The following is a 25,228-nucleotide window of genomic DNA, read 5'->3' on the forward strand; positions in this document are numbered from 1 at the left end:
AAATGCCCAGAATGCGAGTGCGTGCGTGCAAATGCACAGGTGAGGAGGAGCGATGAGTGCAGTGTTGTTATAACACATGAAGGGGTCAGGTTGTCCCATGTGAGATCATGAGTTCATCAGATTCACCATTGCTCCAACAAAAGCTGTAGTGCCGGTCAGTTACCAGGGAGGATACCTGCACGCTTCACCTCAGCTCTGCTGCACCCGCTGCACCCGCTGCACCCGCTGCACCCGCTGCACCCGCACCTCTGCTCAGCAATGATCTTCACCACTGAGCAGGTCGCTTGCGTGTGCGAGGTCCTCCTGCAGGGCGGCTGCGTTGACCGTCTGGCCGCCTTCCTGGACGCTCTTCCTCCCCTCTCCCCGTCTACCTCCTCCTGCTGCTGCCCCGGCGAGCTGGAGAGCGTTCTGAAGGCCAGAGCGGCCGTGGCCTTCCACCAGGGCCGCTTCTCCGACCTCTACGGCCTGCTGCAGGGCTTCCGCTTCTCCCCCGGCAGCCAGCCGCTCCTGCAGCAGCTGTGGCTCAGGGCCCACTACGCGGAGGCCGAGAGGCAGAGGGGCCGACCCCTGGGGGCGGTGGGGAAGTATCGCGTGAGGAGGAAGTTCCCTCTGCCCTACACCATCTGGGATGGAGAGGAGACCAGCTACTGCTTCAAGGTTGGGGGAGAGAATCATCTCAGTAACGTGCACGGCAATTACATTTAAAAGTGGCTTGTGAGGCCGTTTTGATTGGGTCTCAGCCTCATAGGCAGCTGTGGAATAAATTTAGGTAGCGACTTCATGATGAGATGTTGGTCCTGAGACTCCACCAGTTCAGAACCACTGATTTAAAGGGACACGTGCATGTTTATTTTCTAACTGTTCATTACTATGGCTGATTGCTTTGCATGCCAAAGCAGTTACCTTACATTGTTTTCCAAACGCTGCTATAAAGTTACTGGGAAAAAAAAGCAAAAGTTAACGGCAACATCCAACTGAGAGATGTAGCCTACTTTGACAAGGTCGTATTTTAAAAGATTCAGTATTTATCCAAATTTTATAAAATTCAGTCTTTATTTTTTCATCCTATACTCCAGGTGACTAGTTGCAAAGGTTTATTTAATTATTTATTTCGATAGGGTTCAGAACGGCTGTACTTTTAGCCCTCTGTTTGCAGTCTTCAGCAAAAATGCCCAGCTTCTGTTCAATTTCTGCTCAAATTGAGACTTTTTTCCCTTCAAAATTTTGTTCGGGACAAAAGCAGAGCGCAAGGAACATGTGGCTAACCCTGGCACTGGCTTACATTTCCAGTTTAGTTGCGAGGAGGATAACATAAACTATGACCTCAACGACCGATTGGTTGAACTCCATTGGTTCTTTGCATCATTACTCACAGGCGTGACTTTGTTATTGATCCGATCCAGGAAAAATCCCGCACTATCCTGCAAAAGTGGTACCTCCGTAAACCGTATCCCTCCAGCGTGGAGAAGCGGCAGCTGGCGGCAGCCACGGGCCTGACCACCACGCAGGTCAGCAACTGGTTCAAGAATCGCAGGCAGCGGCAGAGGGACCAAGCCGCCATCGGCAGCAGGTTAGCAAAAGGGCTCCAGCCCGACAAGAACCACAAGCTAACCGCTGAGTTTCGCAGTGAGCAACAGCAGGAAGGACGGTGTTTTTTTTTTTTGTTGTTGTTGAAATACCACTGTACGATTTCAACTATTGTAAAAGAGGAAACACTCACCACATAGAGAAGCTGGTGAAAAGACCACAAAGATAAGCCGTTATCATATTTAACGTAGTTACAAGTGACGGTATTAAAATTGTACTTTCTTGCCACGATAAGCAACGTGAATGGTGAGACAAAACATTTTTTTCCCCCAAAATTTATTTTGCATAAAATGATGCTGTAGTTGAACTCAAACTGCATGGGTTTGAGCTGGACAGAGTAGTAACGGACTTGTATAGAAGATTTAAGTACAAAACCAGTAAAGTATAGATAGTAAACTTTCAACACACAACCTACTACCAAACAACTCTTTATATTTTGGGAGAAGAGTGACACCTCACTAAGTTCACTTGAAAAAGGCAGCCGTGTACACTTTGTAGACTTTGTGGGTACTTGGAATAGATCAATCATATATTTTGTTGTAAATATTGTAATATTTGGACAGAACATTTTAGACCATAGACATTGAGTTTTAGGCACCAAAGCTGGAAGGCATTTTATTTTTTGTTGCACTTTTGAATTAATGACTTATCCAGTGAACCATTGACATGGACCAACAGCACCCTCTTGTAGCGTACTTCAGATATGCTCCAAAATGTGAAATTAAACTTCCAGTAAATAAAGTCATTGCATTTCTTTTGGTTTTCTTTGTCACACCCGACAGTGTCCCGATCGATTCACCTGGAGGAGCCCACGCTGCATCCGACGACTTTGTACCAACAGGCTGCTCACCGTCGCTCCTCCGTCACCCTCCACCTCCTCTACATCACATGGTCTGACCGACATCAGAGGCTTTTTATTTTTGGTTACAGATTTTTCGCCCCCTCTGACATTCAGTCCGGATCTACAAGTCATTCTGAAAATACTAAAATATTCTAAACTTGGTATCATAAGTTTGTTTTTTTTTTCAAAATCACATGATGCCGGGGAATAAAGAAGTAAACTACGTTAAAGCTTAAGAAAAATGACACTTGTTTCTCTGAACTAATTTTAGAGTAGGCAGTAGTAGGAGAGCGAGTTGTAAGGGTAAAAAGGACGTTCACGCACATGAAGGAAAAGTCAACAGAGCGACGCACAGATAAGACCTGGCTGTCGCTCATGTACGCATGTTAAGGTTCACAGTAGCTCAGAGTCGTTCACAAAGTCTGTCGTCGGGCAGACATTAGTGCAACTCACTCATATTGAGAGGGCAAATAAATAATTCCTCACTACCACAAACCAGGAACAATTAACTGTCCCCTAGACATCCTTCACATAAACCACAGACATTGGTCAGTCCCTCAGTATGTGTAACCTGGAACTGGCCCCCTTATATAGACCCGAGGCCGAAATCGTGGCACTTTTTTTTTCCTTTTTTTTTTAAACACTGCGATTTCATCGTAACAGTTCATCGGCGGCTGGTGTTCAGAAGCCCAGATATTCTGCTAGGAACACGGCCAGGATCTTGGTCAGGTTGACCACAGTGGGGCGGTGCATGTTCTCCTCCGTGTCGTCCAACGTGTGCCAGAACTGTGGGAAGGGTGTGGCGATGACATGGAGAACAGGGACGCCTGCGTGTGTACAGGACAGAGCACGAAGCTCATGGTTATTTAGCTAAGACAAACATGCTCCTTGTAATGGAAGTCCCATCATTCCATTTTAAATACCCGCTTCCTCCTGCACTTAGGGTTGCGGGGGTGTGTTGGAGTCTATCCCAACTGTCATAGGATGAAGGCAGGGTTACACCCTGGATAAGTGGCCAGTTCATCGCAGGGCTGCAGCTCGGTCACTCGTACTAATGATGAATTTTCACTCCACTTCGATACTGTCCAACAGACAGTTGCCGCGAGTTTTGCTCAAGCGGATATTAGCTGCGTTACCATTACAGTTTTTCGCAAAATAAAAGCGAGATTTCTAGAATTTCGACAAAGTTCAATTGCGATATGCAGGCGTTTACATTGAATGCCGTGAAGCGCCTAAGCCGTAATTCTCGTAAAATCACGCCTCACGGCACGTAATTCCCGCGAGGTTTATGAGAATTACGTTGCTATATTTTTCTCTATGATGGCTGGTAAAAAATATTCCGTCCCTTCCTCCGTCCAAACGTGACGCGCGGTTTTCATTTGATGTGAACTGGTCACGTGACCCCCGCATGTCACGTCCGACGAAGCGTAAATGCAACAAAAGTGTTTCCATGACACTTTTGCGACATACCTCTATAAGCGCGTTTCCATTACCAGTGTTTTATTGCGAAATTTAGGTTTTAGCGCAATTCTAGGGGTCGCAGCTATTAACCAGCGAGTAACGGCTCTTAGCTGCTTTTGAAATAAATACAGCAAGCGACACCGAGTCTCGCTACTTACCAATACTGGCGAGCATTTTCACATTAAAACAACAAAGTACGACACCGAAGATTTTCTCTAATGCACGTTGCTGCTTGACTTTGCCGCGGGCCGGCAAAAGGGCAAGGAAATCACTCTCACCTCTGTGAAGGAAAGGGATGTGATCATCCTGCACGGGTCCCAAGTACACGTCCTTCCTGAAGTACACCTGCTCTGAGGGGTGGGATGCCAGAAGGCCCTGCCTGTGGAGCCTTTTCTCTGAGCAATGGGGACACGAAGGGGCAGAGTTGACGGGCAGGGAGGGACGGAACGTGCAGGGGAACATCAGAGGCCGTCTGATCAGAGAGACTCTCACCCGCGGCAACCAGGCGGTCGAACCAGCGCGCCGTGTTGTCAAAGTGATTCGTAATCAGCGGGTCTGCGCCCCCGAGCAGGTCCAGCAGCACAAAGAGGTCCTGGGTAAAGAAATGGAAACTAAGACTTAAAAAAAAAAAAAAAAGAGGCACAAATAACATGTTATTCTGCTGAATTCCCACTTTCACGCCAACTCCACAGGAGGAGAAAATATGCACATTAGGGATGCAAAGTGGAGTACAGGGACAGCATCTACTCACAGCAGAAACAAAGAGACCTGTCCTGATTCACAAGTCTACAATATTCTGATGAGGTTGAAGCCTGTAGGCCACCTCTCCTAGAAAGCAGAGTCACTAAACCAGTTGGAAAGAAGCAGTTGAGTGGAACCAGCTGGTTCCTCTGATCTCCCTGGTGGACTTTTCTCTGCTTGCAGAGTTGGATTTCTTCACCCTAGGTGATCCGTCATGGATGATATATGTATTGTCCATAATAATTCTCGAGGCTGATCAGGCAACATAATCTCAGACATTGTGACACAAATTATGACACAAATTGTGTGTCTAAGTATACCATCTACGTTTTCCTTCATCTTCTGCTATTTCATCTCGTCCCGTCTTGTCAGGGCCTGCACCAAGTCCTCGTCAAGCCACATTTTAAGTGTCGTTGATGCTTTGCACTGCTTTAAAATGTTGATACTTTTTACACAAAAGGGATATTTTTCGTTCTTAGCTGTGACTGTTTTTTTTTTTATCTTAACTGGGAATGATTTCCTATTTTCCAAATTTCTTTTTTTTTACATTGTTGTGATAACATTTCTTAATTTGAGCTTTGTCTTGCCAGGTCATACATTTAAGCTCAAATCCAAGTTTGATCGTGGCAACATCCTGTGTCTTCATCTCTGCATTGGCTACAAACACACATATGTCCTTGCTGAGCTCAAAGTCTCCAATTGAAAAAACAGGTGCTGAGGACAAACTCCAACACTCGGCAGTCACGTTGTTCTCAGCTGTCTTTCTCAAAGTAATTCTCAGCTGGCCTTGAGAACGTCAGTTTTGGAAATCTGCCCCGGCCTCCCACACAATTTTTATTCGACAACGCAATTTGTTTTCATTGTGCACTCGAGGTTGTGGGGGTGCCGGAGCAAATTCAATGTGCAATGAGCAATGTGTGCGATCAAATGATGTTTTTTGCGTGTCTGGACAAAGACCACTGTTTCCTCACCACAGCGTGCAGCATGGTAGTGTGTGCAGAGCCTGAGGGGTGAGGTGTGCTGGCCAGGCGCTCCGCCAGGTGACGAGAGCCGTACAGAGAGTCTGTGTCTGTCCACTCCTCAAACGACTCCTCCCCATCGAAAAACACCAGCTGAAGAGACACTGCGGCTTTCTTGAGGGGGGTGACATCAAAGAGTGTGTGTCAGAAAAAGCAGGTTGGTCTCCGGTGATCTAGAAAAAGGGTGTCCCTTTTGGAAATAATTGACTGCAGCTGACATTACAATTATAAAATGACTGTACATTGAGACCCAAGGTGTAAGCATTTTTTTTTTTTTACGCTGCACTCCAGGCAAAGAGTTGCGTAACAGAACTTTTTACAATCGTTTTTTAAAACCATCTTAAGGGATGTTGTCTCCTTTCTCCTTTTATTTCTGTTCTATCAACTCAGCATAGCGCAAGCAGGGAGCAGTTCCTGTTTTGCTGTTTAATTAATTTATTTTGACTGTGACCATCTGGTCAATATTAGGTTACTTGGGATTCACCAAAATCTCTCTAAAAAAAGAAAAGAAAAGAAGGCCATATTGTGAACACAGGCAAAAGACAGCAATGGCAGAAAGGAGAGAAAACACAACTTAGCTAGCACACACCTGCTTTTTGAATTCTTTGAGCTGTGAATCCAGAGAGGTAGCGAGCTCCAGGATCATAGCGCAGGGCACCGCTGAGTCACTAGCTCCCAGAAAGACCCTCTCTGGAGCGCGAGGGTCTGGAGGTAGGGCCTTGGAGTCATAGTGGCAGGCCAGGATCAGCCTGCGAGGGGCCGAGGGGTCGAGAGTGGCGATGATGTTGGTGAACGGGACTTTGCCACGCGGGGTTGGAGACTGAAAGGAATTTAGGTCTATGTCCCAGCCAGCAGACAGCGAGGAGAGTGTGGAGGTGATGTGCTGAAGCAGAGCAGAGCAGAGCAGGTGGATTAGAAAAAGACTTCTGAGACAGTCTCCAGTGATATGACCTATAAAGACCCCTACTAACCTTCTGGACAGCCATGCTCCCTTTTGTGCCTGGGAGCCTCTCTATGAGGATAGGCCTAAGGTGAGTCTCCCATAGACGGGTACCGTCCACCTGAGAGGCCAGGCGGCGAATCTGAGTTGGGGAGCTCTTAGTGGGTTTGTGGTTCAACTGGATAACGAGACATGAATAAAGAGTAAACAATAATTCACATCATTTCAGTTACCCCTTAAAATGTGTTACTTAGCTGCAAAATACAGTATGTATAAACAAATGTGTCTTTTACTTAGCATTATTAATGACCATTTCGTCAATCTATCGTTGCATTTTGAAGGAAAACACTTCTTCGGATACTTCCACACCATTCTTATGGTACAGGTTTACTAAGCTGTTGTAATCACATTGCACCTATCCTCTTTAAGTTTTGTTTTTTGTGTCCCTAGCATGTTTTATACACACATCAGATGAAGAAAAGTAATTTCAGTGGCAACACAGATGTAGGAAATTAAAGGAAATTAAAGGACAATATGATTGACAATCTTTAAGTAACGAGATTTAGTTTCTATCTGAATATTTTCAATGACAGCAAGAGCACCACACCACCACTGTAAGTTCAACGGCCAGTGCATTGTCCCCTTGAAAAACATCTCTTACCCGAGCTTTGGTCAGATCTTCTGCAGGTGTGACTTTCTCAGGTCCACCGGTGCTGTCGTCGGACAGGTTCATTCGAAGGACCATCGCTACGACCACCGCCGCGACGAGGCATAGCAGCAGGCTCCGTGCGCGGGGCATCCCCACGGGATCGCAGATGGCCTGGGAGACTCCACCGGCACTCTGCTGCAGAGATGGGTACCTCCGACTGGATCTGGCCATGACTCAGAGACGCGAGGTCTCTGGTCGCTCGGTTCCCCCCGTAACAACTACGTGTTCAAACTGAGCTGTGCGACGTCCACGAAAACTAAACAGGAAGTCGAGTGCAGACTCAAGGAAATAAGTACCATTTGACACCCTCGACATAATAAACCGTCCTGCGGACTCGTCAGGCTGCATTTCGTGGTCTCGGCTTTTCAATGTATTTCGATGATAAGCATTTCAATCACAGTTTCAGCAGAAAGTTGCACGCACACAGTCGCATATTTGCTCCTAGCTTATGCTGTCGTTAGCAACACAACTCGTGAGCGCTATTACAATCATTTTTCACGCACGCACTTACGCAACAGTGCATAGAAGGAACTTGTCATAACATCTCTAATCTATTACTCATGTACACTCAAAACCTTCCCGCCATGTTGTGTGTTACTCTCCTTTAACCTTTGACGGATCATTAGGCTAGCCGAGGCGACTGACTGATTTGAGATTACTTCTTTTAGTTTTCATCCTATTTTGAGAAACAGCTTGGTGTGGCCCTCTTCCGCCCTCTCCTGGCAGCATGTTGCACAAGAACATGTCAAGGAAGAGAACATGCACAGGCATGCTGACTGAAGCAACCAAGTAAAGTTTTAGGTTTTTAACCTTGACGTGGATACTCCCCCCCCTTTTTTGTTTTAAATTAGTAGAAATAGTAGTAGTAGTAGTAGTAGTAGTAGTAGTCTTTAACTTGTTATGAGGCAAATTAAGCCAAAGTACATTTGTTTCAATGTGTAAGAAACAGTAGGTTACTTTGCAAATTTCAACAATTATCAACGATCGAGTGGTATTTCAAAAGCGGAAAAATAGTGTATTTGCATTTAATAATAATAATAATAATAATAATAATAATAATAATAATAATAAATACATCATTGTCGTACAAAGGGATAAGCAACTATTTTAAACAAAAATGGCAGATGAGTGATGGGTGACAACGAAGTTTAAAAGTAATATATACCAATACCGCTCTCCAAAGCACTTTTTACTTACTGTGTGTTATACATGCATACAACTTGTATATGATGCAATCTTACAAATACTACGTTGTGTAGCATTTTATTTGATAAAAAAAACAACAACAACCAAACATTAATAAACTCCAAGAATATATACAAAATGTGCCTCGTCTGAGCATTATATGCTAAGTAGCAAGTTAACCGTTCTCGTTTCAGTTGTAGATGTTTTCATTATTTGACCTACTAAACTACATCCCGCCCGTTGGTCCCGCCACATTTTCGTGCGCGAAAAACTCAGGAAAAGACGGGGAAGCGGAAAGAGACGCTGAGATTTTCCACAGTTCTCATTTGTCCTCCATCGCGGAAGTGTTGCATTTGCCTTTCGCCGCTTGGTCAAAGCGTCTGTCGATCATCGCGCGGGCGGAGCCGGCCCTCGTACAAATACAACGTCAGCGGTTTTCTGGAGTCATTCGCGCTCTCTCCGCCTCCTCCGTGTCACTCCGGCTGTCTGCGACTACTGACTTCCCGCGGCCAACGTCTTGCTCTTTTCTCTGGAGCTCTGTGACATACCTCTCCCTGTCACCATGCATGTGATAAAGCGAGGTAAGACTCTGTCGATATTAGCTGTACACTTAGCATCGGTGCTAACTTGTTAAAAAATAATAATAATAATAATAATAATACTACAACCTGTTCAACCTGAATGTTTGGTTTTTATGTAGCACAGCCTTAACGTCCTCTGGTGCTTGTGATGCAGCGACCAGTCAGCTAGCTGTAGCCTTCACTTCAACTTAAACACTAGTCAGGCTAACGCATACGTCAACGACTCTTCAGGTCATTTTCGCCCTAATTGTCCTTAATGGCTCTTCGACAGCAGTCTTGTCGTGTGGGCAATGAGTGCGGCCAGTGGTTGACTGCGTGCTGTCAGTCCCGTAGACCCCCAGGTGGAGTTAGTGTTCATGTTAGCCGCACCGGCTCAACTCTTTGTCAACGTTGGCGCCAAAAAGGCCAGGTTATGTATGGTGAAGGATTCGTTTTCCGGTTGAGAAACAACGTCGAAGGCATATTATTACCACCTCTTCTAGTTCATAAATCAGCATAGTACATAGAACAGAGATATTAGTTATAAAAGTATCATTTTTTTTAAAGTGTCAAAGTTTTACGTGGAGGCAACGCGAGTGATTTTGCCATCTCAACGTAAAGCTTTTACACTAAGATGACCTGGACTATTGAGAACCTTAAGACATTTTGCCTGTAAAAAAAAAAAAAAAAAAAGAACAAGAAGAAAATATCACATACATGTCAATTTTTACTCTAAATCATATGTTTAATTGCATTGCGCCTGAGTTTTTTTCTTTTCTTTTCTTTTTTTTTTTTAATTAAACCTTTATTTAATCAGGCAAGTTATTAAGGACAAATCATTGTTTACAATAACCGCCTGAGGGAAAAGGGGGTGAACGTCTGCAAAGTAAACATGTTAACACATTGTGAGTTAAAAACAGTACAGGGGACAAACATTCATATCCACAGATTAAAACAACATCATATGTCAGTAGGGGGGGGGGGGCAGTGGGGTGAGAAACAGTGGCAAGAGTCCTTAAGAAAGGACATAATAGACTTTTTGAAGGTAGATTTGGGGATGCCAATTTTAGTGATTATTGCAAGTTATTCCAGTCGGTGGCTACTGCGGACTTGATTGAAGACTGGCCTGTGGTGGTGGGAGTCCTGGGAGGAGGTTCTTGCAGCTACTGCTTGAACTGCCACAAGTTGTATCTAATGCCCCACCCGTCCGTGCTTTTGTGTGACAGTGTATATGGCAGATCACACGCTCATGCTGCGCAAAGATGGCAAATATTATCCCAGTGTTTTGAAGCTTCTTGACTGCTTATATGTGGAATGGGGGAGGAGCTTTGTGGAACCAACTGGAACCTGAGCAGACAAACGGAGGACTGAACAGGAGGCGGGCAACCCAAAGTTGTACAGTCCTACATCAGGCCAGCAGGGTGCCCCCTCAGGACCTGGAGTGCTGTTCTTCCTGGTTCAAAGTCAATCAATTATCATTTTGCATTTTGTTTTACATGAAGTAGATGTCAGGGTTTTTTTCTTTCTTTTTTTTTTTTTTCTCTGTTTTTTAGTTGTTGTTTTTTTTCATTTGTTTATTACATGACTTTACTGCTGTTCTTTCAAAACTTGGTGGAATAGAAAATCATAAACATTTCTTTGAAATTAAAAATGATTGAAAGACGATTGTTCACACTTGAAGCAGATTGTTTTTTTTTTTAATATATATTTATTTATGCGTATGAGAAGATTCAAATGATCAACTTGAAAGTCCCTCAACGCTGATTGGTTTATTTTTCAGACGGACGCCAGGAGCGCGTCATGTTCGACAAAATCACCAGCCGCATCCAGAAGCTGTGCTACGGCCTCAACCCCGAATTCGTGGACCCGGCCCAGATCACCATGAAGGTGATCCAGGGACTGTACAGCGGCGTGACCACGGTGGAGCTGGACACGCTGGCGGCCGAGATCGCCGCCACTCTCACCACCAAGTACCCCGACTACGCCATCCTGGCCGCCCGCATCGCCGTCTCCAACCTGCACAAGGAGACCAAGAAGGTGTTCAGCGACGTGATGGAGGACCTGTACAACTACGTGAACCCCCTGAACCGGCAGCACTCGCCCATGATCTCCCGGCAGACGCTGGACATTGTCCTGGAGAACAAGGACCGCCTCAACTCGGCCATCATCTTCGACCGGGACTTCTCCTACAACTTCTTCGGCTTCAAGACCCTGGAGCGCTCGTACCTGCTGAAGATCAACGGCAAGGTGGCCGAGCGGCCGCAGCACATGCTCATGAGGGTGGCCGTGGGCATCCACGAGCGCGACATCGAGGCGGCCATCGAGACCTACAACCTGCTGTCGGAGAAGTGGTTCACGCACGCCTCGCCCACGCTCTTCAACGCCGGCACCAACCGGCCACAGCTGTCCAGCTGCTTCCTGCTGGCCATGAAGGAAGACAGCATCGAGGGCATCTACGACACGCTCAAGCAGTGCGCGCTCATCTCCAAGTCGGCCGGCGGCATCGGCGTGGCGGTCAGCTGCATCCGCTCCACCGGCAGCTACATCGCCGGCACCAACGGCAACTCCAACGGCCTGGTGCCCATGCTCAGGGTGTACAACAACACGGCGCGCTACGTGGACCAGGGCGGCAACAAGAGGCCCGGCGCCTTCGCCATGTACATTGAGCCGTGGCACTTCGACGTCTTCGACTTCCTGGAGCTGAAGAAGAACACGGGCAAGGAGGAGCAGCGGGCCCGCGACCTCTTCTACGGCCTGTGGATCCCCGACCTGTTCATGAAGAGGGTGGAGAGCAACGAGGACTGGTCCCTGATGTGCCCCGACGAGTGCCCGGGCCTGGACGAGTGCTGGGGCGAGGAGTTCGAGAAGCTCTACACGTCCTACGAGAAGGAGGGCCGGGTGAAGCGCACGGTGAAGGCGCAGCAGCTGTGGCATGCCATCATCGAGTCGCAGACGGAGACGGGCACGCCGTACATGCTCTACAAGGACGCCTGCAACCGCAAGAGCAACCACCAGAACCTGGGCACCATCAAGTGCAGCAACCTGTGCACGGAGATCGTGGAGTACACCAGCCACGACGAGGTGGCCGTGTGCAACCTGGCCTCCATTGCGCTCAACATGTACGTCACGCCCGAGCAAACGTTCGACTTCCAGAGGCTGGCGCACGTCACCAAAGTCATCGTCAAGAACCTGAACAAGATCATCGAGATCAACTTCTACCCCGTGCCCGAGGGCGAGAAGTCCAACAAGCGGCACCGGCCCATCGGGATCGGCGTGCAGGGCCTGGCCGACGCCTTCATCCTCATGCGCTACCCCTTCGAGAGCCCTGAAGCGCAGCTGCTCAACATCCAGATCTTCGAGACCATCTACCACGCCGCCCTGGAGGCCAGCTGCGAGCTGGCGGTGGAGCTGGGCCCCTACGAGACGTACGAGGGCTCGCCAGTCAGCAAGGGGATCCTCCAGTACGACATGTGGGACAAGACGCCCACCGACCTGTGGGACTGGGCCGCCCTGAAGGAGAAGATCGCCCGGCACGGCGTGAGGAACAGCCTGCTGCTGGCGCCCATGCCCACCGCCTCCACCGCGCAGATCCTGGGCAACAACGAGTCCATCGAGGCCTACACCAGCAACATCTACACCCGCCGGGTGCTCTCGGGCGAGTTCCAGGTGGTCAACCCCCACCTGCTCAAGGACCTGACGGAGAAGGGCCTGTGGAACGAGGAGATGAAGAACAAGCTGATCGCCCACAATGGCTCCATCCAGGTCAGTTTGTGCACGTCACCTTCCCGACTCCCCATACTGGGAGTTCCATGGAGCAGCTGTATAATGCACTCGTAAGCCAAATTTAAAAACAAAGAAAATTTTCAGACAAAACTCTTGCCGATGTTCATGTCATTGTGGTCGCATTATTAAAATGTTATTTTTGCAGGTGTGTATTTTTGTGCCAAGTACAGACTGTAAGTGAGTTGGGCACGACTTTCAGCAGTGCATTGTGGGATACAATGAGCTGACTATAATGTCATTACCACTAGGGGGCGATATTGGAAAACATTGCAAACAAGACAAGATTGCTACATATTTATATACTGTATATATATATTCAATGTTAACCCTTAAAAACCACTGGCCAGCATCTGATGAACAGTGTTTGTTTTTTACTTCAACAAACAAACAATGTGTTGCATCAACAGTGTTCAGTCCAATGGCCAAACCTGAGTTTACTACTACAACAACGTTGATGTTCAAACTTGTCATTGTGTTTCAACAGAACATTGAGGAAATTTCCAGTGACCTCAAGCAGCTCTACAAGACCGTGTGGGAGATCTCGCAGAAGATGGTGCTGAAGATGGCGGCCGACCGCGGCGCCTACATCGACCAGAGCCAGTCCCTCAACATCCACATCGCCGAGCCCAACTACGGCAAGCTGACCAGCATGCACTTCTTCGGCTGGAAACAAGTGAGTTGGGACAGAATGGCCACGTGTTGGAAGAATGGCAACGGGGGGGCAACCTGCTGACTTTCCTTCTTGTCTCCTCCCCCCGCTTCCCTCAGGGTCTGAAGACGGGGATGTACTACCTGAGGACCAAGCCGGCCGCCAACCCCATCCAGTTCACCCTGAACAAGGAGAAGCTGAAGGAGGGCCAGGAGCCCGTCAAGGCGTCTGAGGAGGAGGCCAAGGAGTGCAACATGGCTGCCATGGTGTGTTCACTGGAGAACCGAGACGAGTGTCTCATGTGCGGATCCTAAACTGTCTATTCAAAAACACCTCGTTGATCCTTTTCCAGGCACCGCTGAGCAAAATGTACAAACTTAACTTTATTTTGTCAAATGTTTTGTCGCAATTTCTTGCAACTGTATGAATAATTTTAGAACTAATGAAATATTTTACAATGACTTGTGTCAGAAGTGATGCGTTGCTGTGCTTAAGGTTATGCATTTTTTTTTTCCTTTTCTCTATTACTCCCTTATACAGCTTAAAAGTAACTGGAAAAGCAACATGTTTTTCAGGCAAATTGTAGAAAAATTGGGACAAATAAAGTTTATATTTAAAAAGTTTTATATTCTACCCATCCTCCCAGTATACAGTTTTCATTCTTTACTCCAAAAGTGCAGCTGTGTTTGATTAATTGTGCTATATTTGCTGGGACTTCTACATGTCTGGAAGTCAGTGGCTGTCTCAGGGTCGTACACCTGGTGGAATTAATTTTGCAATGCTAAAAAATAAGTGCAAGTAAACCACAAAGCATTTGGACAATCAGATATGCAATTTCAAATACAGTTAATGCATCACTGCATCAACATCATGTTACCCTGTCAAAGGGGTGGAGACAAAGGTTGAAAGGCAAAGACGCAAATCAAACAATTCGATAATTATTTTTAATATATATATATTTTTTTATAAAATAATGAAAACATAATTTACATTTTTAAATGTACAAGTTATTACAACCCAAAAAAAACATGACACACAATACTCCAGAGATGCTAGAGATTTAAAAACAGGAATCACTTTTGTACAGAGATTAGGAGGAAATAAAATAAAAACATGGTACCTCACCTTCACCAATGTCTGCAACAGTGGGAATGCCTTAAAAATAAATTATAAACATATTTAACATCTAAAAAAAAAAAATCTAGTTATACAATTTAAACATTAACAATGATACTTTTTTATTTGTTCAACAAGGATCAATGCGTATGCTATAAATAGCTTACAGTTATACATATTAAAATTTATAGAAAAAACAAACAGACGCCTCTTTTACAAAAGCAGAACGGTGACTGTTGCAGAAATGGATCGCAGCAAGTGGAAAGCTGCTGTTTGGGAGTTTAGAGGAGTGTTTCAACGAAATAACGTCCAACCAGGAAAAACCAAGAGCGGAGAAGTCCATGGTGACATAATTCAGGGCAGAGTCAAACCCAGGTCCAAACACTTTAGAGTCTTATTAAACTAAAGGCAAGTGAAGAGATGATAGTTCAGAAACTTCCCTCGCTTCCAGTTGAGTCAGTGAGAGGGCAAAAGTACCTTCACTTTTCAGGAGAAAAACAGAAAAACTGCGACTTTCTGATTGATTTGCACTGTTAAAGGGATTATTAATAATGTAAAATAGGTTTATCTCAGGCTGCAGTGCAACGAGCCACCCAGCCAAGACTGCTGGTTTTAGTGTCCTGAACAGCGTCCTGAGGAAGTTCGGCGGGTCAGCATTGAACAGTTCCAGTCGGACCAGGAAGAGGTTGAACAGTGAAATACTCAGACGCCGCGTTTCTGTGTGAAAAATATATATTGTAGATATTTTTTTTAAGCTAGGTAGTACGGAAGCACATTGCCGCCACACTAGAACAAAACAGGGCTCGGTATCACGAAATAACGTAACAGTTTCACGTTTTTACGTGATAATTTTCACGTTAGAACGTGATAGTTTCACGTTATTTCGTGATAGTTTTCACTAAAGTTTCACGTTATTTCGTGATAGTTTTCACTTAAGTTTCACGTCATAAACGGAAACTTTACACGACAAAAGACGAAAGTTTCAAGTTGTAACCTGATACTGAGCCCTGTTTTTTTCTAATGTGGCAGCAATACACTTCTGTATGATAGGCCATATAAATAGCATTTGTTCAGGTTAAGCCAAAACGAAAAAAAATATCCTCTTACACACGCAAGACAGGCTGGCTCTGATATGAAAACAGCAAACCGTTTAGGCAGTTCTGAGAAGGTCGACACCACTTTGATGCCTCAGCATCAGAGCGAGAAGACGCGGGGGAACAGCCAGTCCGGATAACACAATCTGGCGTAACACCGGGGCTCGCAAAAATAATATACCGATCGCTAAGAGATAAGAGATAAGGACGCAAAGTTGGTTTTTGCTGCTGTTCCATTCACGGACAGATTGTAAATTGTAAATCGTGCTTGTAGGCTCAGTGCGTAAAGATCAACGTCTGATGATAAGACAGCGGAACACATTGCGGTAGATATTTATCGTGTGTCGCGTTCCGCCCAGGGCCAAACTGTCACGTTAACGTTCTAAAATTTCCCATAATACCCTGCGTCGATTCTCTTCAGAGATCCCCCCTGATTAAAATGTGATGAGGGGAAAAACACACGGAAAATCTTATCACCAACGTCAATTAAGGGTCACTATCAAAATAGATCCGAGATGGAGGACAGTCGCTGGAACCTTTTTGAAAAATAAAGCAGCAATTATATATCTGAGATGATGGCGCACTGCTGGGAAAGAGTGATTCCTAAATTCAAACAGAGGACAAAACCAGATTGGATTAAAAAATAAAAATAAAAATCACACAGCTTCATGACGCCGAGCGGTTTCACTCTGATAGTTGATGGCTTATTTTTTTCAGAAGGGCTGCACTGTTCCTGTATTGACCCAGTAAAAAACAAAACAAAAAAAAAGTGAAGTGTTTGGCCTTTGAGAGACCTTTTACAGTTAACTAGACCTGCTCACCTCTCTCTCTCACACACACACACACACAAACACACACACACGCGCGCGCGCGCGCGCACGCACGCAGCTAGGGCACAAACACACCTGTGCCAAAATGCTTCCCAGTAAATGCTGCATCATCAGGTCTCTCTCTCTCGCACACGCACACAGCTGTCTTCAGCAAAACCGTTCTACAATATCAGTAGGATAGAGATGATGTGGATACTTGAGAATTTGTACCATGCAGGTGTCTCTCTCAGCAATGTACCGTGTGTGTGCAGAGCAGCAGCACAGGCTGGCTGTAGTGCGTGGTTGGGGGAGCTGCAGCTCTGCAGTCTGAGTCTTTTTGGCTGATTGGCTGTAGGAACAGTATTAGGCCTCTCCGGGTGATGTTTTGGAAAACAGTCGGGGTTCCGCGTCTCCTCCTCGCTCCTGCGGCATAGTAGCGTATTGTTTTTTGACAGAGGACAAGATGCTCGGGTCGGGGGTTTTACAAAAATAGATGGGCTCAGAGGGTTCCGGGTGTCTGGGCGGGTGAGACGAGTCTCAGTCTCACCGTCGTCGTCGTCGTTCTTCTCGCTCTCTGTGGTTCTAAGGCAGTCTCGTGGAAGCCGAGACGTGAGACGCGCTCACTCTCAGTTTTACCCCCGCGCTCCCCGTCACCTCGTCTATGGGGCGAACTCTCCCCAACGTCACTCTGCCTTGGCGTCTCCCCCGTGGGCTAGCGAGTGAGCGCCGTGGTTGCTCTGGGTGTCGTCCAGGTTGGTGAGCAGCCGGCTGAACTTGCGCAGCTGCTCGCTGGCCGTCAGGCTCTCCTCCTGCAGACGCTGGTTGTTCTGCCGCAGGTTGGCCATCTCCGCCAGCAGCACCACTTTGTCCTGCTTCTCCTGATGTGCGTCCACAGATACGGAGGTGAAGGGGGGAGGGGGGGAGGGAGAGAGAGAGCGATGGACGGTTGTTAATTAAGAAAAGGGCCTCGGCTTTCTTGTCGTGAAATGGAACGAAGCGTCAGCCAGGAGGCCCCGTAAATACTGACACACTTTAATCTCGCCGGTCCTCAAATCATTTCAATAAGCAGAATGAAAAGACTGAAAATATTAATACTGGGGATGCACCGATACCGATACCAGTGTTGGGTATTGGTACCGATACCAGGGTTGAGCACTCTACAATTTTGTTAAATTTGTGTTTGTGACAGTAACACATGTTGTAGGAAAGACATGCTGAGGAATGAAATTGGTCAAAAGACAGAACAACTGTGGAAAAATAAAAACAAAAAAGGTAATTCTATAATGTGTAATGGCCTTATCAGGTACTCGGGATTGGTATCGGCGAGTGCTTGTACTAAAAGTGGTATTGCTGCATCCCTAATTAATATTACTGATTCAACCAAATGAGACATAAGGCTGCATTTACATGGGAGCTGTTAAAAATGTGTCAACCAGGAGCTCATTGCAAACTTCAGCACAGAACTGTTTTGTCCAAACAATTTATACAGATGCCATGAGAGCTGCATTATCGAAAGATTTCACTCTGCAGTTTCAAGAGAAAGGCTGTGTTGCATCTCCCCGTGGCAACCTGCGCCGTCTAGATGTTGCTCCGGTTGGTGAACTCACCCTCTCCAAGTCGTTGTTCAGCTGCTGTAACATCACCTCCAGCTGGTAGAGCCGACAGGACACGTCGTTTGGGACCTCGTCTCTGGGAAACAAACACAGCACACGTTACCTGGGATGAGACCCCGCCCCCTCTGCGCGAGGGTCGTCCATGCGGGTGTTGGGTTTTTAGTGGCGTCTAAATGAGTATGTTTGCTCTCCGGTTTAATTAAATTAAATTGAATTAAACTAAAACGTCGCACGCAACGATACTTTAGCTCAGTGGTTAATAAATAAAGTACAATAGGAAAAATCATCGGTCAACAAAATAAAGATGCAGTTCTGAGATGATCCACAAGGTGGTGCTGATAAAACAGTTACATTTGCACAGCTGTAGTGAACTCCCCCCACCCCCACTTCTTGTTTCTCTCCTTAAATTGCCAAATGAACCAAAGACTGTGCGACTGTTGGGTGTGGACTCACCCGCTGAAGGTGGGCGTGGTCCGTGGGGTCTGCGGGGTGTGAAACTGGACCGGGCTGACCACCGGCCTCAGGTCGGCACCTCCAGCCTGCGGCTCCGTCAGCGAGAAGAGCGAGACGGCCCGTTGTGCTGCGAACAGAGACGTGGATCAAGATCACAAAGCGACAGATAAAGAGTTGGCCGACAAAAAAACCCCAACAAAAAACAAAAAAACACAGATTTAAAACAAAAGCTAAACACAACACGTACCTTCGTAAGCTTTAGCAGCACTGACCAGGCTGGACCACTCCAGGCCGCAGGCCGTGTCGGGGAGGGGCATCAGGCCCGGGTCGGCCCTCCTCAGGGGCGGGACTTTGTCTCGCACCTCGGTGAGGGACAGCTCTGACGCAGACAGGGGCACTGAGGGGGGGGGGGGGGGGGTTTGAAGTCAGTGAGACATCTCTCCCGCACTCGACACACACAACCAGAGCAGCGGTTCTCAACTGGTGGAGGCCCAGGACCCAGCGTCAATTTTTCATGCCTCTGAACATCAAAGTTCATGCCATGTCATGCCTGAATTTTCACAAAATCTATTTAATTACTTTTCCTGCTTTTTAGTGACCCGCAGAAACCATGAATGTAGACAATTACAAAATACTGATTGCACTTTACGTTTTAACGCTCCCCCATTTTTTGAGTGTGCACAGACGAGGCAAATCTAAAAAGAGAGAGGCGGACGAGCGAACGCACCCTTCTTGGGCTGCAGCTGATTGGCCGAGGCGCCGTGTCTGCGCGTGGGCAGCGTGGAGGTGAAGAGCACGTCGCTGGACGCGGCCTGGTTCTCCGAGTTGGCGAAGCTGGCGTCCCGCCGCCCGCTGCACAGCGACTCATCGGAGAAGGTGCGCTGCAGGGTCCGTCTGGGGGACTGAGAGAGGGCACAGGGGTCAGAGGTCGTTCTCTAAAGCCGCGGGGGGGGGGCGGGGGTTGCTCCAGGTCGGGGTTTGATCCTCACAGGGTCTCTCTGCGGCGACTCCCCCGGGTTGTCCATGATGATCAGCTTCTTCAGGTCGTCCTCGATTGTGCTTTTGTAGGTGCGCCGTGGGGAGCGCAGGTCCCGCAGCGACGCCCGCAGCCGAGGCTGCCCGAAAACGTTCTTGGGGTTTGCGTCCACGTGCCTGAGGACACGACACAAAATTAAGTCAAGTGTCATTTTATCGTCCTCGATTGGTTTCAAATGAAAAATCTTCATGTCTATAATATATTACATATGTTTTTAAACAAAACTTGAAAATATATTTATTTAAAAAAATCATTGCTAAAGTTATTTTAAAGGTTCTCCCCTATTCTTAAAATAATTTATTGACCTTGATAACTCTTTTCAGATTACATGAATTTTTAATTATTTTTCCTGCTATATAACACTTTGAGAAAGGCTAAAATGTTGTTAATATAAATATAATGTATTACTTTTTAGTAGTTTGAGTACTTTGGAGTACTTTTATCAGTCACACTTTCAATCCCCCAAGCCTTTTTTGTGTTAATAGTTGTTAAGAGTTGTTGTAAGAGTACACATCTCATCTATTGACTTCATCATCAGTTTTCACAGCAGTGTCTCCCAATCAACCCCTTGTGGATCAAATTAGATTCAAATAAAAAATCAGGCACATCACAAGAAGGCTGATTTTAGAAAATAAAAAATACAAACAGTTTTTATTTAACATGTATATTTTAAATACATAAAAATTCTAAATATTGGAAAATATTACAAAATTTAAGATAATAAAATGATATGTTTTTTATTTTAATTCAAATATGTTTGCATCATGTTTTTCTCCAACCTCTTTAGGAGGGTCAGTTGGATTTTTAAGTGATTGATTTCTCGAGGACTCAGCCGAGCCGGCCCACTCAAAACTCCAAACTCAAACCAAAAATGTTTTAACTGCGCTCGTTGCCCATTCGCTGACGTACTTCTTGCTGCTGCTGGTGCTGCTGTCAGAGCTGGAGGTGGTGTTGGTGCTGGAGGGCGCGAGGCCGCCGTCCTCCGTCAGCCACGTGGTGGTCTGCCGGCTCTTCCCGTACATGGCTTTAGGGGCGGAGCTGGACAGAGGGACGGCGCTCAGCTGGGAGGAGGTGGGCGTCGCGGTCGCAGCCCGGACGGGTCTGGATTTCTCCGCCGTCGGCGTCTTGTAGCCCTGCGGCGTGTAGGCCCTGAGAGACAGCGAGGGGATAAATAGACAGAAGGCGGGATGAGTGCAAACACTCAGAAACACTTGTGGTCAGAACTAAAATACACATAAGGTACAAAGTTAAAAGGTGTGTTTGCAGAATTTGATTTGCTTCGAGCAGCCTGATCACCGTCAATGTCTGTGTGGACGGCCAATCAGGCTCTATGGGTCAGTCATCACCGATCAGTTTATGGTCACATGACTCTCGTTCAGATCAGGTGAACATGGGCAGTAGTGGGCAAGCTGAAGCTCACCTGATGCATTAATTCATAAAACCACAGGACGGAGAAATTTCACTCTGACTCCTCAAAATTAGGTTGCGCTTGCATAATGACAATGAAGATCTTGACTTGAAAGTTATTACAGACTGTTGCAGAATTTCCACTGATCTGACAGGGAAGATCAGGTGCAGCAGAAAAACAGGATTCCTCCCCTCATAGTTCAGACACAAATTTTGATTGTTTTGAGACAGGCAGCGAAGACAAAAACCAGCAGACAATCAAGACAAATGGGAACATTTTTTATAGGAAGCTTTTAAGAGGTTTTAATACTCCATCTACAACTCAAAGAGAAGCGTCTAGAGGCCGTCTGGTCTGGCCGGTTGTGGCTGTTTACACAACACCTGCGATGAATCATCAGTTTAAATTCTGTATTTATAGTTTCTAGCATGTATGGTTCATATTCTATCACAACAGAGTCGCCACACTGCAGGTTGTCAGTATAACAGCGATGAAACGATCCTCCTCGTCTTCATTAATGGTATGATGGCGACAGCACAAATCCCTCCTCCCCCATCTGAAGAGATTACATGATGCTTTACATTGTGCCCTGCACTGGATTAGCGTCTATAATCCCAGCTGGACCGTCTACAAGCACATTGACATGCATCCCGCTTCTCCACCTCCTACATTACGTCCCTTCATTAAGTTGCGCCGCATTAAAACGAGAGATTTATGAACTCCAAAAACTCTCTCTGTGTAGTAAAAACCGTTGCACAGTATCTTGGCAAAAAAAAACTCTGCCACTCATTTAATATCAAGCCCATTAAAACAGTGCCCGTAAAAAAAAAAAAGTGGCAGCTCATCAGCGAGAGAGCGGCGCTCTTACCGCGGCTTGAACGCGTCCATCTTCTCAGCGCTGGAGCCTGGAGGCGGGAAGGTCCTGGTGCGGTACCCTTTGTTCTGATTGGCCGCGGCCGGCACCACGGGCGACGACTCCCGCCTCCTGCCGTCCCCGTGCAGCGGCTTGTGGGCGTGGCCTCCGGGCGGGACCGCGTGTCGGTAGTGGCCGGGCGCTGAGGCGTCGATGCCGCTGTCGTTGGAGCCGCCCTTGCTGGGCAGCGGGTCCGGGTCCGGGTCGGACGAGTCGCCCGGGGGGAATGCCCCGCCCCCCCGCTCGCCCGCCGCCCCTCCCCCGTCGAACCAGCGCTCGTCGCTGTGGCTGCTGGAGGCGTTGCTGGACAGCGTGTTGCTGCTGGAGTGGCTGGAATACTGCGTCTCGCCCTGCAGGGGGGGACAGAGCTCCGTGTTGAGTAAAGATGCAGTCGGTGCAGTGGGTCAGACGGGGGCGATCGTGTGGGTCTGACCTTGGAGTGTCTGTTTGGGGATTCTTTGCCCAGGACGTCCTGTCTGGGCACTCGTCTCTGCCCCCCTCCGCCGATTGGTCCCCTGGACGATGACATGGGGACGTGCCACAGGGGCTCTGGGCAGAAAACACACACACACAACACACACACACACACACACACACACACACACACACACACACACACACACACACACACACACACACACACACGGGATTAAAACAAATTATACTGAAACTCCACGGCGGGCAAAAGAGGATTAAATACTTATGGCACGTTTAAACACTGACCTCCGTCCAACAACACACAAAATCACATCACACACTCTGTGATCCTGACTTTGATGTGGTTCAACTGACTCATTCGGAAATCAATAAACTGTAAAAAAAGTGGTCCGACAAACTTGAAATGCGTAACTATTGTGGCCAAGATGTTTCCCTGTTTTGTGCTGCGTGTGTTGGAAAAGACATGAATGATTCCTCTGGGGTCCTGCGTCTGGCCTGCTGTCCAATCAGTTCTGTTTTTAGTGTTGCTTCCTCTTGCTACTGCTTGAGTGCTTATATCTTTTTTCTTTACATTTTGAATTGCTCTTGTGAATGAAAACATGACATACATATAAAACATATGTTTTATTTTATTTGCCTGTACTTTTTAGGGATGCGATAATACCGATACCAGTATCAGGTATTGGTACCGATACTGGGGTTGAGTACTCCTTTTAATTTAATTTAATTTAATTCATTTATTTCGAACATGTAAACAACATTAAAACAATGAAAAAACAAATAAAAAAACAACTACGTAAAATATGTTCCGATACCACAACACCAATACCAGTTGTATATGTATGTGTATGACAATTTCATTAAATTCGAGTACTGCAGTGAAACTTGTGACAGTCACCCATGCTCTAGAAAAACATGCTGAAGACTGTTGTTTAAATGACAGAACATTTGTGGAGAAAAAAATGGCCTTATAAAGTAACCAGTATCAGTATAGGTAAGTACTGAAATGCAAATACTCGTACTCTACTCGTTCTGTAAAAAAAAAAATGTTTTCGGTGCATCCCTATCGGTTTTTGTTAACTGCTCCTAATGTAACATAACTATATTGTGTATTGAAACCAAAAGTAAACAACAGATCTGCAAAAGTTCATCACATTCCAAAAAGTAATTTAAAGTACCTGTTTTGCAGCGCTCCATGGTGCTCTCCTGGCTGGTGAAGCCTGAGGACGACTCTCCGCTGGAGGCCATGTCCATGTTAAGGTGCGGATCAAAAGGCATCAACGGCCGCTGTCCAGTTCCATATCTGCAAACACACATCACGGGAGCAGAAAGGTTTATCTACTTCATTAAAGACTGTTCACGTTCCATCAAAAAATGGAAGTTGCTGTACAAAGAGGGAAAATCCTCAGAAACATTTGGGTTAGGGTTACGTTTCCATTTGATATCCTGACGGCAGCAGAAGAAAACACTTTTTCCCTGAAACGTGCGATATTTTCAATCAACAATCACACAATGGGGAAGCGCCACCCACACAAAACATTCTTTCTGTGGAATCTGCTGTTTATACTTGTCTGGCTGCAGGTCAGAAGGCACCGCTGTATTCAGTCTTCTGGCTGCGAGCAGATGCACTCGGATTCCAGAGCATAAAAGCAGTCAGTCGTCACTCTTAATCTTTGATTTAGTTTATCACGGCACAGTGGAGAGTTTATACAAAGACACACCCACGCTTGGTCTCAAAGACACATATACACACACACATACACACCTGTCAGGAGAGGGCTTGTAGCGTACAAAGGGGCCGGGTGTAATTCCAGGCGGCCCCATTGTGGCGAGGCCCACCAGGCCGGAGGAAGGCGAGGAGAAGCTCGCTGAGGGGTTTCTGTAGGGTAGCACTTTGTCTCCTCCTGCAGGCGACATGCTGTAGTGGTTCTCTGGGTAACTGACTGGCCTGGACGGACAGGGAGGGGGGGGAAGAGGCGGAGAATCACACACGTGCATGTTTGTATTAAGTATTAATGACATTAATCATGTGATAATCACAAAAACCAGCATCTTTTTTTACATCTTAGACTTGACAAATTTACTTACCTAACTTACAACTAGCGACTAAATTTACTACATTTCAGAACAATGAAAAGGACACAAGCTAATTTGCATCATTATGCAGAATTTAATGCTGGAAGGGACGAAACTGTTAAAAAAAGGTTGGTAATAAACATTCTATGCGCATCATATTTTAAAATTGAAATAAAAAGTTGTTCTGCGAGGCAACTGCTCTCTGTGATGTCACAAAGAGCACACAGCTTACGGTCATCTCTCCTAGGTTACTGACAATGTGATCATTCCTCCTGGCTGTTCTTGCCTGTAAACAACAGACTGCAGTGTTTATCTGCTGCCTGGCTCTGCAGATCATTATAATATTGGACCACTTTGTGATAAATAAAAAATATTGGATGTGCTCCATTTCAGGTAAACTGCATCCAATTTTCTCTCCCTGCTCATAATTTACACTTTACACATTCCGATATTTGGTGAAATGTTTGCTAGCTTAAAGCATCTCATGAGAAATGAGAAAAGCAGCAGGCAAACAGACGGACGGACTTGCTCACCTCTTGGAGTTGAGGTGCTGCGGCTCCCTGTAGGGAACGGGCATCCCCACCTTGTGCGAGCGTGGCAGTGGTGGAGGCGGAGGGCCCATGGGGGCCCAGCGCTGAGGGTTGGGGGCGCTGTGGAGCCCCTGGGGAACCGGCGGACTGTCCCAGCGCCAGGGGGGCCGAGGGGACGGCCGGTAGCCCGCCGCCAGGGGCTCCGGCTCGGGCTTCTGCTCCATGGTCTTCATCTCATATTCCTCCGTGCAGCCCCTGGGGAGACAAAGG

At 46.7% G+C, this 25,228-nt stretch overlaps 4 protein-coding genes across 6 annotated transcripts in view; 2 read left to right on the forward strand and 2 right to left on the reverse strand.

The window, feature by feature from the left end:
• Positions 1-72: 72 nt before the first annotated feature.
• Positions 73-1,959, forward strand: six9 (SIX homeobox 9). Its single transcript, XM_076036157.1, has 2 exons — positions 73-657; positions 1,404-1,959. Exons 1-2 carry the CDS (start codon positions 259-261, stop codon positions 1,725-1,727), a joined length of 723 nt encoding a protein of 240 aa, XP_075892272.1. The 5' UTR covers positions 73-258; the 3' UTR covers positions 1,728-1,959.
• A 211-nt stretch (positions 1,960-2,170) lies between these two features.
• qpctla (glutaminyl-peptide cyclotransferase-like a) lies at positions 2,171-7,972 on the reverse strand. The gene is made up of 7 exons (XM_076036156.1): positions 7,251-7,972; positions 6,621-6,767; positions 6,239-6,532; positions 5,602-5,763; positions 4,382-4,481; positions 4,168-4,284; positions 2,171-3,255 (listed from the first exon to the last, which is right to left on the reverse strand). The coding sequence occupies exons 1-7, from the start codon at positions 7,467-7,469 to the stop codon at positions 3,110-3,112; spliced, it is 1,185 nt and encodes a 394-aa protein (XP_075892271.1). The 5' UTR covers positions 7,470-7,972; the 3' UTR covers positions 2,171-3,109.
• Positions 7,973-8,896: 924 nt separating this feature from the next.
• On the forward strand, positions 8,897-13,936 carry LOC142895270 (ribonucleoside-diphosphate reductase large subunit-like). The gene is made up of 4 exons (XM_076036176.1): positions 8,897-9,064; positions 10,824-12,805; positions 13,311-13,499; positions 13,595-13,936. The coding sequence occupies exons 1-4, from the start codon at positions 9,046-9,048 to the stop codon at positions 13,787-13,789; spliced, it is 2,385 nt and encodes a 794-aa protein (XP_075892291.1). The 5' UTR covers positions 8,897-9,045; the 3' UTR covers positions 13,790-13,936.
• A 466-nt stretch (positions 13,937-14,402) lies between these two features.
• sipa1l3 (signal-induced proliferation-associated 1 like 3) overlaps positions 14,403-25,228 on the reverse strand; it is a 63,322-nt gene continuing 52,496 nt past the window's right edge. For 2 of the 3 annotated variants that reach the window (XM_076036171.1, XM_076036173.1), the window contains exons 13-24: positions 24,962-25,213; positions 24,118-24,300; positions 23,531-23,655; positions 22,348-22,463; positions 21,870-22,264; positions 20,506-20,745; positions 19,550-19,712; positions 19,288-19,462; positions 18,808-18,957; positions 18,561-18,705; positions 18,102-18,183; positions 14,403-17,372 (exon numbers count right to left, since the gene is read on the reverse strand). In XM_076036171.1, the coding sequence (XP_075892286.1) occupies positions 17,178-17,372; positions 18,102-18,183; positions 18,561-18,705; positions 18,808-18,957; positions 19,288-19,462; positions 19,550-19,712; positions 20,506-20,745; positions 21,870-22,264; positions 22,348-22,463; positions 23,531-23,655; positions 24,118-24,300; positions 24,962-25,213 (2,221 nt within the window). In that variant the 3' untranslated portion in view covers positions 14,403-17,177. The remainder of the gene's footprint in view (positions 17,373-18,101; positions 18,184-18,560; positions 18,706-18,807; positions 18,958-19,287; positions 19,463-19,549; positions 19,713-20,505; positions 20,746-21,869; positions 22,265-22,347; positions 22,464-23,530; positions 23,656-24,117; positions 24,301-24,961; positions 25,214-25,228) is intronic. The other variant, XM_076036174.1, reaches the window with a different exon arrangement.

This window comes from Nelusetta ayraudi, unplaced genomic scaffold, assembly GCF_046127955.1.
Source record: "Nelusetta ayraudi isolate G7.1 ecotype Tasmania unplaced genomic scaffold, CSIRO-AGI_Nayr_v1 ptg000048l, whole genome shotgun sequence".
In the NCBI taxonomy this organism is placed as follows: Eukaryota; Metazoa; Chordata; class Actinopteri; order Tetraodontiformes; family Monacanthidae; genus Nelusetta; species Nelusetta ayraudi.

Excerpts from the sequence above, each read along its gene's own strand:
- six9 (XM_076036157.1), top strand. The coding sequence starts at position 259 with ATGATCTTCACCACTGAGCAGGTCGCTTGCGTGTGCGAGGTCCTCCTG. Across the intron at positions 658-1,403 it reads AGACCAGCTACTGCTTCAAG|GAAAAATCCCGCACTATCCT; the intron begins GTTGGGGGAGAG and ends GATCCGATCCAG.
- qpctla (XM_076036156.1), bottom strand. The coding sequence starts at position 7,469 with ATGGCCAGATCCAGTCGGAGGTACCCATCTCTGCAGCAGAGTGCCGGT. Across the intron at positions 5,764-6,238 it reads TCAAAGAATTCAAAAAGCAG|AAAGCCGCAGTGTCTCTTCA; the intron begins GTGTGTGCTAGC and ends ACCCCCCTCAAG. Across the intron at positions 4,482-5,601 it reads CTACCATGCTGCACGCTGTG|GACCTCTTTGTGCTGCTGGA; the intron begins GTGAGGAAACAG and ends TTCTTTACCCAG.
- LOC142895270 (XM_076036176.1), top strand. Across the intron at positions 12,806-13,310 it reads CCCACAATGGCTCCATCCAG|AACATTGAGGAAATTTCCAG; the intron begins GTCAGTTTGTGC and ends GTGTTTCAACAG. Across the intron at positions 13,500-13,594 it reads ACTTCTTCGGCTGGAAACAA|GGTCTGAAGACGGGGATGTA; the intron begins GTGAGTTGGGAC and ends CGCTTCCCTCAG.